The 19,917-nt window shown below is 43.5% G+C and overlaps 1 protein-coding gene across 1 annotated transcript in view; it reads right to left on the bottom strand.

Moving 5' to 3' along the window:
• Window positions 1-1,117: 1,117 nt before the first annotated feature.
• The window catches only part of SARS1 (seryl-tRNA synthetase 1), a 75,253-nt gene continuing 56,453 nt past the window's right edge, over window positions 1,118-19,917 (bottom strand). Inside the window, exons 7-11 of the mRNA XM_069944376.1 lie at window positions 8,560-8,781; window positions 4,396-4,525; window positions 2,496-2,653; window positions 1,746-1,875; window positions 1,118-1,404 (exon numbers count right to left, since the gene is read on the bottom strand). Of these exons, the coding sequence (XP_069800477.1) occupies window positions 1,259-1,404; window positions 1,746-1,875; window positions 2,496-2,653; window positions 4,396-4,525; window positions 8,560-8,781 (786 nt within the window). The 3' untranslated portion in view covers window positions 1,118-1,258. The remainder of the gene's footprint in view (window positions 1,405-1,745; window positions 1,876-2,495; window positions 2,654-4,395; window positions 4,526-8,559; window positions 8,782-19,917) is intronic.

Consider the following 19,917-nt stretch of genomic DNA (forward strand, 5'->3'; position numbering starts at 1 on the left):
AAGGAGGGCTCTCATACATACATATACACTGCTGTAAGGAGGGCTCTCATACATACATATACACTGCTGTAAGGAGGGCTCTCATACATATACACTGCTGTAAGGAGGGCTCTCATACATATACACTGCTGTAAGGAGGGCTCTCATATATATACATATACACTGCTGTAAGGAGGACTCTCATATATATACATATACACTGCTGTAAGGAGGGCTCTCATACATATACACTGCTGTAAGGAGGGCTCTCATACATACATATACACTGCTGTAAGGAGGGCTCTCATACATACATATACACTGCTGTAAGGAGGGCTCTCATACATATACATATACACTGCTGTAAGGAGGGCTCTCATACATATACACTGCTGTAAGGAGGGCTCTCATACATATACACTGCTGTAAGGAGGGCTCTCATACATACATATACACTGCTGTAAGGAGGGCTCTCATACATACATATACACTGCTGTAAGGAGGGCTCTCATACATACATATACACTGCTGTAAGGAGGGCTCTCATACATACATATACACTGCTGTAAGGAGGGCTCTCATACATACATATACAATGCTGTAAGGAGGGCTCTCATACATACATATACACTGCTGTAAGGAGGGCTCTCATACATATACACTGCTGTAAGGAGGGCTCTCATACATACATATACACTGCTGTAAGGAGGGCTCTCATACATACATATACACTGCTGTAAGGAGGGCTCTCATACATATACACTGCTGTAAGGAGGGCTCTCATACATATACACTGCTGTAAGGAGGGCTCTCATACATATACACTGCTGTAAGGAGGGCTCTCATACATATACACTGCTGTAAGGAGGGCTCTCATACATATACATATACACTGCTGTAAGGAGGGCTCTCATACATACATATACACTGCTGTAAGGAGGGCTCTCATACATACATATACACTGCTGTAAGGAGGGCTCTCATACATATACACTGCTGTAAGGAGGGCTCTCATACATATACACTGCTGTAAGGAGGGCTCTCATACATATACACTGCTGTAAGGAGGGCTCTCCTCTCCTCTCAGGGGGGCGCCACTATAGTACAGTCGAAGCAGAAATAAAGACGCTACGCTGCGTCCATTTGTAATGACCTATTTATTACACTGCGTCTGCAGTCAGCGTCCGTCTGTACATAGAAACGTCCGTCTGTATCTTGTAGGGACGTCCTGGACAGTTATATAGGATGGGTTTAGTAAGTAGCGGGGGGGGGGAGGGGGTCAGGCACTGGTCACGTCCATCTTCTGCAGCTGAGACTCCAGACTAGGATGGTGACTCTTCTTTCCTTCTTGCTGCTTCTTCTGCTTTTTTGTAGGTTCCTCATCTATCGGCGCAGGTTTTACAAATCTGATTATTTCCTTCAGACCTGAAGACAAAAAACGGAAAGTTACCAGAATAAAAATAATTCAAAAATGCACCGCAACGTCGCCCACGGACGCAACGTCGCCCACGGACGCAACGTCCCCCACGGACGCAACGTCCCCAACATGCCCCACGGACGCAACATCCCCCACAGACGCAACATCCCCCACAGACGCAACATCCCCCACAGACGCAACATCCCCCACAGACGCAACATCCCCCACAGACGCAACATCCCCCACAGATGCAACATCCCCCACAGACGCAACAGGTTGGAGGAGGTGGTGTATAAGTAAGCGGATGTGACGACAGGTGGTGACATCTATAATGACAATCTATACTGACCCGGCGGCATGAAGTCCTTCAGCTTTTCAGGTACAAGAATTCCTTCGCTGGTCTGATAATTCTCTAGAATTGCGCAGATGGTCCGTGTTGTGGCGCACATTGTAGCGTTCAGCATGTGCACGTACTCTACCTGCAACCAAGGAAGAATGTGCCGAGAGGTTACAGAGCATCTCCAGCCATAACCCAACTCCATGTCCCAGGTAACGGCCAGCCGATGGGCGGTGGGTGAGCCTGCCCCACATAGATTACCATGAAACCAATCCCCACACTTTGGTTTCGGGCCCTTCGCCATTGAAGTGAACAGAGCTACATTTTATACCACACACAACCTGAGGACAAGGGGGCGCTGGTTTCTGCGAGACTCACTGTGTGATACAAGCTGGGAGAAGCTGGAGCCTACATGTCCGGAATGGGTAGAAGCCCAGCTATAGTGTGGGGTCCGTCCTGTCATGTGATCACATGGTTGCTAAAAACCTCATATATACTTGTCTATATCCTGCACTTCTAATCTATTTATATTCTGCATATATGGTGTGCTGCTGTACTTTATGTTTATAACCGTCTTACTACGCCTCTGTATTCCTGCACACACCGACAATGCTCAGGCAGCACTGTCCATATCTATTCAATACAAAGTTACAGATTTCCTGCTCCAAAACGATGGAGGGAAGAGACAATAACAATACCTATATATATTGTCTTTCAGATGAGATTGATAAGCTAAGACCCCGGTGACCTCTGGCACATTACCTTGTCCATCATCTTCTTGGTCTGTCCGTAACGGATCCGCAGCCGTCGGGCCTGATAGTCGGTGCAGTTTGAACAGGACACCAGCTCTCGGAAGGCTCCGGAGCCCGGGAACCAGGCCTCCAGGTCCAGCTTCTTACTGGCCGCATGGTTTAATGAACCTAAAGGACGATGAGAAGGAGCGGTGAGAACATGACGCGGTAACATCCGCCTCACCACGGCCATTAACCCTTTAGTCACAGAAACTAATAAAAAGTGGAGGGAAAAATGGAAACAGTTTTGAGCAATTGTTCAATTATAGTCGACTATTTCTGTATCGGGGACGGTAATAACCGAGAATCCTAGTCACCGCTCACCCCCCATCATGAAGGACTCCCATAGGCCCCAGTGGGCGTCCCCCCTCACACACAGGCCTCAGGAGTAGAGGACCACTCGGCCGCCGTGCTCCACAGGCAACGTACCGGGATCATAACGGAGAAACCCCTCAGAAGACCCCATCATGGTAACGACACCCCCCGAAGAAATCCGATAGGGGTGTAGTGGGCGGTGAGACCCCACACGGGGCCCTCAAAGTAATTTACATTTTTGCAAAATTTGTGCTTTTATTTTAAAATTTTGCACCAGAGTAAAGCAGCGCCCCCCAATATACTGTACCTACACCCCCCCCCATATACTGTACTTACCCCCCCCCCATATACTGTACTTACACCCCCCCCATATACTGTACTTACACCCCCCCCATATACTGTACTTACACCCCCCCCCATATACTGTACTTACAACCCCCCCCATATACTGTACTTACAACCCCCCCCATATACTGTACTTACAACCCCCCCATATACTGTACTTACACCCCCCCCCATATACTGTACTTACACCCCCCCCATATACTGTACTTACACCCCCCCCATATACTGTACTTACAACCCCCCATATACTGTACTTACAACCCCCCATATACTGTACTTACAACCCCCCATATACTGTACTTACAACCCCCCATATACTGTACTTACAACCCCCCATATACTGTACTTTAAGCGCCCCCATATACTGTACTTTAAGCGCCCCCATATACTGTACATACGCCCCCATATACTGTACATATACCCCCATATACTGTACTTACAGCACCCCCATATACTGTACATACACCCCCATACACTGTACTTACACCCCCCCATACACTGTACTTACACCCCCCCCATATACTGTACTTACACCCCCCCCATATACTGTACTTACACCCCCCCATATAATGTACTTACACCCCCCCCATATACTGTACTTACACCCCCCATATACTGTACTTACAGCGCCCCATATACTGTACTTACAGCGCCCCATATACTGTACTTACAGCGCCCCATATACTGTACTTACAGCGCCCCATATACTGTACTTACAGCGCCCCATATACTGTACTTACAGCGCCCCATATACTGTACTTACAGCGCCCCATATACTGTACTTACCCCCCCATATACTGTACATACACCCCCATATACTGTACTTACACCCCCATATACTGTACTTACACCCCCCATATACTGTACTTACACCCCCCATATACTGTACTTACCACCCCATATACTGTACTTACCCCCCATATACTGTACATACACCCCCCATATACTGTACATACACCCCCCATATACTGTACATACACCCCCCATATACTGTACTTACACCCCCCCATATACTGTACTTACAGCGCCCCATATACTGTACTTACACCCCCCCATATACTGTACTTACACCCCCCCATACACTGTACTTACACCCCCATATACAGTACTTTCAGCACCCCCCATATACTGTACTTTCAGCGCCCCCCCCATATACTGTACTTACACCCCCCATACAGCAGTATACACCTGTCCTGTAGCAGTATACACACCTGATACAATGTTGACTATACGGTACGGGATCCCCAGCGATTGGTAAAACTCTTCGGCCGTCTTGATCATCTCCTCAAACATTTCCCAGGATTTGTTCTCGTGCGGCGAAGCATAAACAAACTGCTCAATCTGATGGAGAGAGAAGAGAGCTCAGAACTCAGCCGGAGAACGTTCTAGAGAGACTGGTTTTCCCTGGAACCCGCAACCATCCCGCTCACCGGCCAGTACAGTGCCCCCCTCCGGGAATCCAAACACACCGGCCAGTACAGTGCCCCCCTCCGGGAATCCAAACACACCCACCGGACACACCAGCCAGTACAGTGCCCCCCTCCGGGAATCCAAACACACCCACCGGACACACCAGCCTGTACAGTGCCCCCCTCCGGGAATCCAAACACACCCACCGGACACACCAGCCAGTACAGTGCCCCCCTCCGGGAATCCAAACACACCCACCGGACACACCAGCCAGTATAGTGCCCCCCTCCGGGAATCCAAACACACCCACCGGACACACCAGCCAGTACAGTGCCCCCCTCCGGGAATCCAAACACACTCACCGGACACACCAGCCAGTACAGTGCCCCCCTCCGGGAATACAAACACACCCACCGGACACACCGGCCAGTACAGTGCCCCCCTCCGGGAATCCAAACACACCCACCGGACACACCAGCCAGTACAGTGCCCCCCTCCGGGAATCCAAACACACCCACCGGACACACCGGCCAGTACAGTGCCCCCCTCCGGGAATCCAAACACACCCACCGGACACACCGGCCAGTACAGTGCCCCCCTCCGGGAATCCAAACACACCCACCGGACACACCGGCCAGTACAGTGCCCCCCTCCGGGAATACAAACACACCCACCGGACACACCGGCCAGTACAGTGCCCCCCTCCGGGAATACAAACACACCGGCCAGTACAGTGCCCCCCTCTGGGAATACAAACACACCCACCGGACACACCGGCCAGTACAGTGCCCCCCTCCGGGAATCCAAACACACCGGCCAGTACAGTGCCCCCCTCTGGGAATACAAACACACCCACCGGACACACCGGCCAGTACAGTGCCCCCCTCCGGGAATCCAAACACACCGGCCAGTACAGTGCCCCCCTCTGGGAATACAAACACACCCACCGGACACACCGGCCTGTACAGTGCCCCCCTCCGGGAATCCAAACACACCCACCGGACACACCGGCCAGTACAGTGCCCCCCTCCGGGAATCCAAACACACCCACCGGACACACCGGCCAGTACAGTGCCCCCCTCCGGGAATCCAAACACACCCACCGGACACACCGGCCAGTACAGTGCCCCCCTCCGGGAATCCAAACACACCCACCGGACACACCGGCCTGTACAGTGCCCCCCTCCGGGAATCCAAACACACCCACCGGACACACCGGCCTGTACAGTGCCCCCCTCCGGGAATCCAAACACACCCACCGAACACACCGGCCAGTACAGTGCCCCCCTCCGGGAATCCAAACACACCCACCGGACACACCGGCCAGTACAGTGCCCCCCTCCGGGAATCCAAACACACCCACCGGACACACCGGCCAGTACAGTGCCCCCCTCCGGGAATCCAAACACATCCACCGGACACACCGGCCTGTACAGTGCCCCCCTCCGGGAATCCAAACACACCCACCGGACACACCGGCCAGTACAGTGCCCCCCTCCGGGAATCCAAACACACCCACCGGACACACCGGCCAGTACAGTGCCCCCCTCCGGGAATCCAAACACACCCACCGGACACACCGGCCAGTACAGTGCCCCCCACCTGGAATCCAAACACACCCACCGGACACACCGGCCTGTACAGTGCCCCCCTCCGGGAATCCAAACACACCCACCGGACACACCGGCCAGTACAGTGCCCCCCTCCGGGAATCCAAACACACCCACCGGACACACCGGCCTGAACAGTGCCCCCCTCCGGGAATCCAAACACACCGGCCAGTACAGTGCCTCCCTCCGGGAATCCAAACACACCCACCGGACACACCAGCCAGTACAGTGCCCCCCTCCGGGAATCCGGACACACCGGCCAGTACAGTGCCCCCATCTGGGAATCTAAACACACCCACCGGACACACCGGCCTGAACAGTGCCCCCCCTCCGGGAATCCAAACACACCGGCCTGAACAGTGCCCCCCTCCGGGAATCCAAACACACCCACCGGACACACCAGCCAGTACAGTGCCCCCCTCCGGGAATCCGGACACACCGGCCAGTACAGTGCCCCCATCTGGGAATCCAAACACACCCACCGGTCTGTACAGTGCCCCCCTCCGGGAATCCAAACACACCCACCGGACACACCGGCCTGTACAGTGCCCCCATCCGGGAATCCAAACACACCCACCGGACACACCGGCCTGTACAGTGCCCCCATCCGGGAATCCAAACACACCCACCGGACACACCAGCCAGTACAGTGCCCCCCTCCGGGAATCCGAACACACCGGCCAGTACAGTGCCCCCATCCGGGAATCCAAACACACCCACTGGACACACCGGCCAGTACAGTGTCCCCCTCTGGGAATCCAAACACACCCACCGGACACACTGGCCTGTACAGTGCCCCCCTCCGGGAATCCGTGCACATCCCCTGGACACACTGGCCAGTACAGTGCCCCCCTTCCGGGAATCCGAACACATCCACCGAACACACCGGCCAGTACAGTGCCCCCCTCCGGGAATCCAAACACACCCACTGGACACACCGGCCAGTACAGTGTCCCCCTCTGGGAATCAGAACACACCCACCGGACACACCGGCCAGTACAGTGCCCCCCTCCAGGAATCCAAACACACCCACCGGCCTGTACAGTGCCCACCTCCGGGAATCCAAACACACCCACCGGACAGTACAGGGCCCCCCTCCGGGAATCTGCACACATTCCCTGGAAACACCGGCCAGTACAGTGTCCTGAGGAGCGACCATCCTGCTCACATCCACCGGACACACCGGCCAGTACAGTGCCCCCCTCCGGGAATCTGAACACACCCACCGGATACACCGGCCAGTACAGTGCCCCCCCCTCCGGGAATCCAAACACACACACTGGACACACCGGCCAGTACAGTGCCCCCACCGGGAATCCAAACACACCGGCCAGTACAGTGCCCCCCTCCGGGAATCCAAACACACCCACCGGACACACCGGCCAGTACAGTGCCCCCCCCCTCCGGGAATCCAAACACACCCACCGGACACACCGGCCTGTACAGTGCCCCCCTCCGGGAATCTGAACACACACACTGGACACACCGGCCAGTACAGTGCCCCCCCCCCCCCCCCGGGAATCCAAACACACCGGCCAGTACAGTGCCCCCCTCCAGGAATCCGGACACACCGGCCAGTACAGTGCCCCCCCCCCCTCCGGGAATCCGAACACATCGGCCAGTACAGTGCCCCCCTCCGGGAAACCGGACACAGCCACCGGAGACACCGGCCAGTACAGTGCCCCCTTCCGGGAATCCGGACACACCCACCGGCCAGTACAGTGCCCCCCTCCGGGAATCCGGACACATCCACCGGATACACCGGCCAGTACAGTGCCCCCCTCCGGGAATCTGGACACGCCCACCGGATACACCAGCCTGTACAGTGCCCCCCCCTCCGGGAATCCAGACATACCGCCCAGTACAGTGCCCCCCTCCGGGAATCCGGACACACCGGCCAGTACAGTGGCCCCCTCCGGGAATCCGGACACACCCACCGGATACACCGGCCAGTACAGCGCCCCCCTCCGGGAATCCGGACACACCCACCGGATACACCAGCCTGTACAGTGCCCCCCTCCGGGAATCCGGACATACCGGCCAGTACAGTGCCCCCCTCCGGGAATCCGGACACACCCACTGGATACACCAGCCTGTACAGTTCCCCCCTCCGGGAATCCGGACACACCCGCCTGTACAGTGCCCCCCTCCGGGAATCCAGACACACCAACCGGATCCACCGGCCTGTAGAGTGTCCTGAGGAGCTGATAAGTACTGGAGGACTGGAGAGTTTTAAATGGAAGAAAATTACTAATCTCTATAACTTTCTGATGATTTGGCAGAAAAGAAATGTTGGTGAACAATCCCTTAAAGTATAATAACAGAACAGATACAAGACACTGACGTATAAATCACCTTCTCAAACTGGTGAACTCTGAAGATGCCGCGAGTGTCGCGGCCGTGGGAGCCGACCTCCTGGCGGAAGCAGGTGGACAGGCCGGCGTAGCGGATGGGTAAGTCCTCCGGCTTCAGCCACTCGTCACGATGTAAAGCGGCAATCGGCTGTTCTGAGGTGGCGATCAGATACTTCTCATCTATGGAGCCATCATCCTGCTTCTCACTGCCCTTCCCAATCACCTGGCGGAACAGTATATATACAGTATAATAGCGTAATATATACAGTATAATAGTATAATATACACAGTATAGTAGTATATATACAGTATAATATAATATACAGTACAATAGTCACATATACAGTACAATAGTATAATATATACAGTACAATAGTATAATATATACAGTACAGTAGTATATATACAGTACAGTAGTATATATACAGTATAATAGTATAATATATACAGTAGTCACATATATACAGTATAGTAGTATAATATATACAGTATAATAGTCTCATATATACAGTATAAAAGTCTCATATATACAGTATAGTAGTCATACATACAGTACTAGAAAATGTACCCGGCGCTGCCCGTGTATAAAGTGTCAGTGTGTACAGGGGGTGTCCAGTGTCCCGTATACCTGTAGTATAGAGTTGGTGGTCTTGTATACCTGAAGTATATAGTTCGGGGGTCCTGTATACCTGTAGTATATAGTTGGTGGAGTTCCTGTATACCTGTAGTGTATAGTTTCGGGGTCCTGAATACTTGTAGTGTATAGTTTGGAGTTCTGTATACCTGTAGTATAGAGTTGGTGGAGGTGCTGTGGCAGTGTTATCCAGTCACAGTATGGTGGTATTGGTAAGGTCTGGTAGTGTTATCCAGTCACAGTATGGTGGTATTGGTCAGGTCTGGTATGGCGGTGTTATCCAGTCACAGTATGGTGGTATTGGTCAGGTCTGGTATGGCGGTGTTATCCAGTCACAGTATGGCGGTATTGGTCAGGTCTGGTATAGCAGTGTTATCCAGTCACAGTGTGGTCGTATTGGTCAGGTATGGTATGGCCGTGTTATCCAGTCACAGTGTGGCCGTATTGGTCAGGTCTGGTATGGCGGTGTTATCCAGTCACAGTGTGGTGGTATTGGTCAGGTTTGGTGTGGCGGTGTTATCCATTCACAGTATGGCGGTATTGGTCAGGTCTAATATGGCGGCGTTATCCAGTCACAGTGTGGCGGTATTGGTCAGGTCTGACATGACAGTGTTATCCAGTCACAGTAAGGCGGTATTGGTCAGGTCTGGTGTGGCGGTGTTATTTGGTCTGGTGTGGCCGTGTTATCCAGTCACAGTATGGTGGTATTGGTCAGGTCTGGTGTGGCGGTGTTATCCAGTCACAGTATGGCGGTATTGGTCAGGTCTGGTATGGAGATTTTATCCAGTCACAGTATGGCGGTATTGGTCAGGTCTGGTATGGCAGTGTTATCCAGTCACAGTGTGGCGGTATTGGTGAGGTCTGGTGTGGCGGTGTTATTTGGTATGGTATGACGGTGTTATCCAGTCACAGTATGGCGGTATTGGTCAGGTCTGCTGTGGCAGTGTTATCCAGTCACAGTAAGGCGCAATTGGTCAGGTCTGATGTGGCAGTGTTATCCAGTCACAGTATGGTAGTATTGGTCAAGTCTGGTATGGCGGTGTTATCCAGTCACAGTATGGTGGTATTGGTCAGGTCTGGTATGGCGGTGTTGGTCAGGTCTGGTGTGGCGGTGTTATCCAGTCACAGTATGGCGGTATTGGTCAGGTCTGGAGGTGTTATCCAGTCACAGTATGGCGGTATTGGTCAGGTCTGGTGTGGCGGTGTTAAATGTGATGTCTGGAGCTATTACCTACCAATCCTGATGCTAGTTGGTGAGTGAAGATGGGGTGTTCTCAGGTTTAGCGCTTAGGGCAGCAGCAGCTGGTAATACTGCCCTGTATACATGTACTGTATAGTAGGGGGTCCTGTATACCTGTAATGTCCAGTATACATGTACTGTATAGATGGAGTAGGGGGTCCTGTATATACATGCACTGTATAGATGGAGTAGGGGGTCCTGTATATACATGCACTGTATAGATGGAGTAGGGGGTCCTGTATACATGTACTGTATAGATGGAGTAGGAGGCCCTGTATACATGTACTGTATAGATGGAGTAGGGGGCCCTGTATATACATGTACTGTATAGATGGAGTAGGGGGTCCTGTATATACATGTACTGTATAGATGGAGTAGGGGGCCCTGTATATACATGTACTGTATAGATGGAGTAGGGGGTCCTGTATACATGTACTGTATAGATGGAGTAGGGGGTCCTGTATATGTGTACTGTATAGATGGAGTAGGGGGTCCTGTATATACATGTACTGTATAGATGGAGTAGGGGGTCCTGTATACATGTACTGTATAGATGGAGTAGGGGGTCCTGTATATACATGTACTGTATAGATGGAGTAGGGGGTCCTGTATACATGTACTGTATAGATGGAGTAGGGGGCCCTGTATACATGTACTGTATAGATGGAGTAGGGGGTCCTGTATATACATGTACTGTATAGATGGAGTAGGGGGTCCTGTATATACATGTACTGTATAGATGGAGTAGGGGGTCCTGTATATTAGGGCTGGGCGATAATGGCCTAAATCAATATCGCGGTTTATCGTACATGTAGCTGCGGTAACGATAAATTGAACAATAATTATGACACGCCCCTTTTGAAAGACACACCCCTTTTGAAAACCCCATTTTCCGATGGTAATACAAACGTGGATTTATTCCATATAACAATGTGCAGCAAACTTCACAGGTAGTACACAACATTTTGGCATCTCCTACGCCATTTTCAAGTGCCACTAGGAGATGCCAAAACGTTGTATATTACTTGGGGAGTTTGCTGCACATTGTTATATGGAATAAATCCACGTTTTCATGTTTGTATTACCATCGGAGTATTTTTACTAGCTGACTTGATCCAAGGTCTGGGATTCGTTTGCTGGCACCCACAGTTCGTTTATTGTGCTGCCTATATTTTTTGCTATATCTATCTATCTATATACTGTGGGGGAGATTTCTCAAACATGGTGTAAAGTGAGTCTGTGAGGGATGAAAAGTGGAATCTGATTGGTTGCCGGGGGCGACTGAGCCAGTTTCACTTTACAGCATGTTTGATAAATCTCCCCCAGTATGTGTGTGTGTATATATGTATATATATATATATATATATATATATATATATACATACATACACACACACACACACACACACACACACAGATAGGAGATGGATAGATAGATAGTAAGCAAAAAGACCGCAGCACTCCAAAAACGAAAAGAATCTGTGAATTTATTTGCCCATGAAAAAACAAGTGCGACTTTTCAGCTCTAGCATTAAGAGCTTTTCTCAAGCAGTGAGAAAAGCACTGCTTGAGAAAAGCTCTTAATGCTAGAGCTGAAAAGTCGCACTTGTTTTTTCATGGGCAAATAAATTCACAGATTCTTTTCGTTTTTGGAGTGCTGCGGTCATTTTGCTTACTATATTTCTTACACCGCTGGTACCTGGTGTGACAGTCGGCACCCGCTACCATTCTCTGTGTGCAGCAAGACTATATTGAACATTAACGACATAGATAGATAGGAGATAGATAGATAGATAGATAGGAGATAGATAGATAGATAGGAGATAGATAGATAGATAGGAGATAGATAGGAGATAGGAGATAGATAGATAGGAGATAGATAGATAGATAGATAGATAGATAGATAGATAGATAGATAGGAGATAGATAGATAGATAGATAGGAGATAGAGAGATAGATAGATAGATAGATAGATAGATAGATAGGAGATAGATAGATAGATAGGAGATAGATAGATAGGAGATAGATAGATAGATAGATCGATAGATAGATAGATAGATAGATAGGAGATAGATAGATAGGAGATAGATAGATAGGAGATAGATAGATAGATAGATAGGAGATAGATAGATAGGAGATAGATAGATAGATAGATAGATAGATAGATAGATAGATAGATAGGAGATAGATAGATAGGAGATAGATAGATAGGAGATAGATAGATAGATAGATAGGAGATAGATAGATAGGAGATAGATAGATAGATAGATAGGAGATAGATAGGAGATAGATAGATAGATAGGAGATAGATAGATAGATAGATAGGAGATAGATAGATAGGAGATAGATAGATAGATAGATAGATAGGAGATAGATAGATAGGAGATAGATAGATAGATAGGAGATAGATAGATAGATAGATAGATAGGAGATAGATAGATAGATAGATAGATAGGAGATAGATAGATAGGAGATAGATAGATAGATAGATAGATAGATAGATAGATAGATAGGAGATAGATAGATAGATAGGAGATAGATAGATAGGAGATAGATAGATAGATAGATAGGAGATAGATAGATAGGAGATAGATAGATAGATAGATAGATAGATAGATAGATAGGAGATAGATAGATAGATAGATAGATAGGAGATAGATAGATAGGAGATAGATAGATAGGAGATAGATAGATAGGAGATAGATAGGAGATAGATAGGAGATAGATAGATAGGAGATAGATAGATAGATAGGAGATAGATAGATAGGAGATAGATAGATAGATAGGAGATAGATAGATAGATAGGAGATAGATAGATAGGAGATAGATAGATAGATAGATAGATAGATAGATAGATAGATAGGAGATAGATAGATAGGAGATAGATAGATAGATAGGAGATAGATAGATAGATAGATAGATAGATAGATAGATAGGAGATAGATAGATAGATAGGAGATAGATAGATAGATAGATAGATAGATAGATAGATAGGAGATAGAGAGATAGATAGAGAGATAGGAGATAGATAGATAGATAGGAGATAGATAGAGAGATAGATAGATAGGAGATAGATAGATAGATAGGAGATAGATAGATAGATAGGAGATAGATAGATAGATAGATAGATAGGAGATAGATAGATAGATAGGAGATAGATAGATAGATAGATAGATAGATAGATAGATAGATAGAAGATAGATAGATAGATAGATAGATAGATAGGAGATAGATAGATAGATAGGAGATAGATAGATAGGAGATAGATAGATAGATAGGAGATAGATAGATAGGAGATAGATAGATAGATAGATAGATAGATAGATAGATAGATAGATAGATAGATAGATAGATAGGAGATAGATAGATAGGAGATAGATAGATAGATAGATAGGAGATAGATAGATAGATAGATAGGAGATAGATAGATAGATAGATAGATAGATAGATAGATAGATAGATAGATAGATAGATAGGAGATAGATAGATAGGAGATAGATAGATAGGAGATAGATAGATAGATAGGAGATAGATAGATAGATAGATAGGAGATAGATAGATAGATAGATAGGAGATAGATAGAGAGATAGATAGGAGATAGATAGATAGATAGATAGGAGATAGATAGATAGGAGATAGATAGATAGGAGATAGATAGATAGATAGGAGATAGATAGATAGATAGGAGATAGATAGATAGATAGGAGATAGATAGATAGATAGATAGATAGATAGATAGATAGGAGATAGATAGATAGGAGATAGATAGATAGGAGATAGATAGATAGATAGATAGATAGGAGATAGATAGATAGGAGATAGATAGATAGATAGGAGATAGATAGATAGATAGGAGATAGATAGATAGATAGATAGATAGATAGATAGATAGGAGATAGATAGATAGGAGATAGATAGATAGGAGATAGATAGATAGATAGATAGATAGGAGATAGATAGGAGATAGATAGGAGATAGATAGATAGGAGATAGATAGATAGATAGGAGATAGATAGATAGATAGATAGATAGATAGGAGATAGATAGATAGATAGGAGATAGATAGATAGATAGATAGATAGATAGATAGATAGATAGAAGATAGATAGATAGATAGATAGATAGATAGATAGATAGATAGGAGATAGATAGATAGATAGGAGATAGATAGATAGGAGATAGATAGATAGATAGATAGATAGATAGATAGATAGGAGATAGATAGATAGGAGATAGATAGATAGATAGATAGATAGATAGATAGATAGATAGATAGGAGATAGATAGATAGGAGATAGATAGATAGATAGGAGATAGATAGATAGATAGATAGATAGGAGATAGATAGATAGGAGATAGATAGATAGATAGGAGATAGATAGATAGGAGATAGATAGATAGATAGGAGATAGATAGATAGGAGATAGGAGATAGATAGATAGGAGATAGATAGATAGGAGATAGGAGATAGATAGATAGGTAATAGATAGATAGGAGATAGATAGGAGATAGATAGATAGATAGATAGGAGATAGATAGATAGGAGAGAGATAGATAGGAGATAGATAGATAGGAGATAGATAGATAGATAGGAGATAGATAGATAGGAGATAGATAGATAGGAGATAGATAGATAGATAGATAGATAGATAGATAGATAGGAGATAGATAGATAGATAGATAGATAGATAGATAGATAGGAGATAGATAGATAGGAGATAGATAGATAGGAGATAGATAGATAGGAGATAGATAGGAGATAGATAGGAGATAGATAGATAGGAGATAGATAGATAGATAGATAGGAGATAGATAGATAGATAGATAGGAGATAGATAGATAGATAGATAGATAGATAGATAGGAGATAGATAGATAGATAGATAGATAGATAGGAGATAGATAGATAGGAGATAGATAGATAGGAGATAGATAGATAGATAGATAGATAGATAGGAGATAGATAGATAGATAGGAGATAGATAGATAGATAGGAGATAGATAGATAGGAGATAGATAGATAGATAGGAGAGAGATAGATAGGAGATAGATAGATAGATAGGAGAGAGATAGATAGGAGATAGATAGATAGGAGATAGATAGATAGGAGATAGATAGATAGATAGATACAAAAAAAGAGAAAAAGCAGCACTGCTCAATTGGCGTTGGGTTGGTGCCAGCGGACCTAGGTCTTGACTCTTGACCGTATTCAAATAGTAAGTAGATAGCCCACTGCACTTAAAGGGTTAACGGTGCAAAATGTAAATTTATTTAAAAAAAACAATGTGCTGCACTATGTTTTTTTTGAATAAATCTACATTATGCACCGTTAACCCTTTGAGTGCCGTGGGCTATCTACTTACTAGATAGATAGGGGATAGATAGATAGGAGATAGATAGATAGATAGGACATAGATAGATAGATAGGAGATAGATAGATAGATAGGAGATAGATAGATAGATAGATAGATAGATAGATAGATAGATAGATAGGAGATAGATAGATAGATAGATAGATAGATAGGAGATAGATAGGAGATAGATAGATAGATAGGAGATAGATAGATAGATAGGAGATAGATAGATAGGAGATAGATAGATAGATAGATAGATAGATAGATAGGAGATAGATAGATAGATAGATAGATAGATAGATAGATAGGAGATAGATAGGAGATAGATAGATAGATAGATAGATAGATAGATAGATAGGAGATAGATAGGAGATAGATAGATAGATAGGAGATAGATAGATAGGAGATAGATAGATAGATAGATAGGAGATAGATAGGAGATAGATAGATAGATAGGAGATAGATAGATAGATAGGAGATAGATAGATAGGAGATAGATAGATAGATAGATAGATAGATAGATAGATAGGAGATAGATAGGAGATAGATAGGAGATAGATAGATAGATAGATAGATAGATAGGAGATAGATAGGAGATAGATAGGAGATAGATAGATAGGAGATAGAGAGATAGGAGATAGAGAGATAGGAGATAGAGAGATAGATAGATAGATAGATAGATAGATAGATAGATAGATAGGAGATAGATAGATAGGAGATAGATAGATAGATAGATAGATAGATAGGAGATAGATAGGAGATAGATAGATAGATAGATAGATAGATAGGAGATAGATAGATCGATAGATAGATAGGAGATAGATAGATAGATAGATAGATAGATAGATAGGAGATAGATAGATCGATAGATAGATAGGAGATCGATAGATAGGAGATAGATAGATAGATAGGAGATAGATAATAGGGGGCCCCTGTATATACATGTACTGTATAGATGGAGTAGGGGGTCCTGTATATACATGTACTGTATAGATGGAGTAGAGGGTCCTGTATATACATGTACTGTATAGATGGAGTAGGGGGTCCTGTATATACATGTACTGTATAGATGGAGTAGGGGGCCCTGTATATACATGTACTGTATAGATGGAGTAGGGGGTCCTGTATACATGTACTGTATAGATGAAGTAGGAGGTCCTGTATACATGTACTGTATAGATGGAGTAGGGGGTCCTGTATACATGTACTGTATAGATGGAGTAGGGGGTCCTGTATACATGTACTGTATAGATGGAGTAGGGGGTCCTGTATATACATGTACTGTATAGATGGAGTAGGGGGTCCTGTATATACATGTACTGTATAGATGGAGTAGGGGGCCCTGTATATACATGTAATGTATAGTTGGAGTAGGGGGTCCTGTATATACATGTACTGTATAGATGCAGTAGGGGGCCCTGTATATACATGTACTGTATAGATGGAGTAGGGGGTCCTGTATATACATGTACTGTATAGATGGAGTAGGGGGCCCTGTATATACATGTACTGTATAGATGGAGTAGGGGGTCCTGTATATACATGTACTGTATAGATGGAGTAGGGGGCCCTGTATATACATGTACTGTATAGATGGAGTAGGGGGTCCTGTATACATGTACTGTATAGATGAAGTAGGAGGTCCTGTATACATGTACTGTATAGATGGAGTAGGGGGTTCTGTATACATGTACTGTATAGATGGAGTAGGGGGTCCTGTATACCTGTACTGTATAGATGGAGTAGGCGGTCTACCAGTTATTACTGTGGATGTTGTGAGGCAGCTTCCCTAGCAACCACAACTCCCTGTGAAAATGAAAGCAGTAATCCTATTGGTTGCTAAGGCTCCAACTGCCATTTTCTCTGGGCAGCTGCATCTAATTATGTGTGTGCAGTGAGGAGATTTTCCCATTCATCTCTATGGAGCGCCGCTCTTCCCCCTCCCCCTCCCCTCCTGTACATCTGGCGGGGACGGGACCTTCGCTAAAACCTTCCCGGGCACCCAATGTATCTGTGGGCCAAATTTGGGGTCAAACGGTTCAGGCGTTTAGAAATCTATATGGGACAGACTTTCATTTTTATGATATAGATAATAGTATAATATATACAGTACAGTAGTATATATACAGTATAATATATACAGTACAGGAGTATATATACAGTATAATAATATAATATATACAGTATATTATTCGCATATATACAGTATAGCAGTCTCATATATACAGTATAATAGTATAATATATACAGTATAATACTCTCATATATACAGAATAATAGTATAATATATACAGTATAGTAGTATATTATATACAGTACAGTAGTATATATACACAGTATAATATAATATATACAGTACAGGAGTATATATACAGTATATTATTCTCATATATACAGTATAGCAGTCTCATAAATACAGTATAATATACACAGTATAATAGTATAATATATACAGTATAGTAGTTTAATATATACAGTATAATAGTCTCATATATACAGTAGAGTAGTATAATATATACAGTATAATAGTCTCATATATACAGTATAATAGTCTCATATATACAGTATAATAGTCTCATATATACAGTATAATAGTCTCATATATACAGTATAATAGTCTCATATATACAGTATAATAGTCTCATATATACAGTATAATAGTCTCATATATACAGTATAATAGTCTCATATATACAGTATAATAGTCTCATATATACAGTATAATAGTCTCATATATACAGTATAATAGTCTCCTATATACAGTATAATAGTCTCCTATATACAGTATAATAGTCTCCTATATACAGTAGAGTAGTGTAATACATACAGTATAATAGTACAATTATACAGTATAATAGTCTCATATATACAGTATAATAGTATAATATATACAGTATAGTAGTATAAAATATACAGTATAATAGTCTCATATATACAGTATAGTAGTATAATATACAGTAATAATCTCATATATACAGTATAGTAGTATAATACAGTAATAATCTCATATATACAGTATAGTTGTATAATATATACAGTATAGTATAATATACAGTATAATAGTATAATATACAGTATAATAGTATAATATACAGTATAATAGTATAATATACAGTATAATAATCTCATATATACAGTATAATAGTCTCATATATACAGCATAATAATCTCATATATACAGTAGAGTAGTATATATACAGTAGAGTAGTATAATATATACAGTATAAAAATACTCATATATACAGTAGAGTAGTATAATACATACAGTATAATAGTACAATTATACAGTATAATAGTCTCATATATACAGTATAGTAGTATAAAATATACAGTATAATAGTCTCATATATACAGTATAATAGTCTCATATATACAGTAGAGTAGTATAATACATACAGTATAATAGTACAATTATACAGTATAATAGTCTCATATATACAGTATAATAGTATAAAATATACAGTATAGTAGTATAAAATATACAGTATAATAGTCTCATATATACAGTATAGTAGTATAATATACAGTAATAATCTCATATATACAGTATAGTAGTATAATATACAGTAATAATCTCATATATACAGTATAGTTGTATAATATACAGTATAATAGTATAATATACAGTATAATAATCTCATATATACAGTATAATAGTCTCATATATACAGCATAGTAGTATATATACAGTAGAGTAGTATAATATATACAGTATAAAAATACTCATATATACAGTAGAGTAGTATAATATATACAGTATAATAGTACAATGTATACAGTATAATAGTCTCATATATACAGTAGAGTAGTATCATATATACAGTATAGTAGTATAATATATACAGTAGAGTAGTATAATATATACAGTAGAGTAGTATAATATATACAGTAGAGTAGTATAATATATACAGTATAGTAGTATAATATATACAGTATAATAATCTCATATACAGTATAGTAGTATAATATACCGGTATATAGTAGAGTAGTATAATATATACAGTAGAGTAGTAATATATACAGTAGAGTAGTATAATATATACAGTATAATAGTTTCATATATACAGTAGAGTAGTATAATATATACAGTATAGTAGTATAATATATACAGTAATACAGTATAGTAGTATAA

Source organism: Dendropsophus ebraccatus, chromosome 11 (assembly GCF_027789765.1).
Source record: "Dendropsophus ebraccatus isolate aDenEbr1 chromosome 11, aDenEbr1.pat, whole genome shotgun sequence".
Lineage (NCBI taxonomy): Eukaryota > Metazoa > Chordata > Amphibia > Anura > Hylidae > Dendropsophus > Dendropsophus ebraccatus.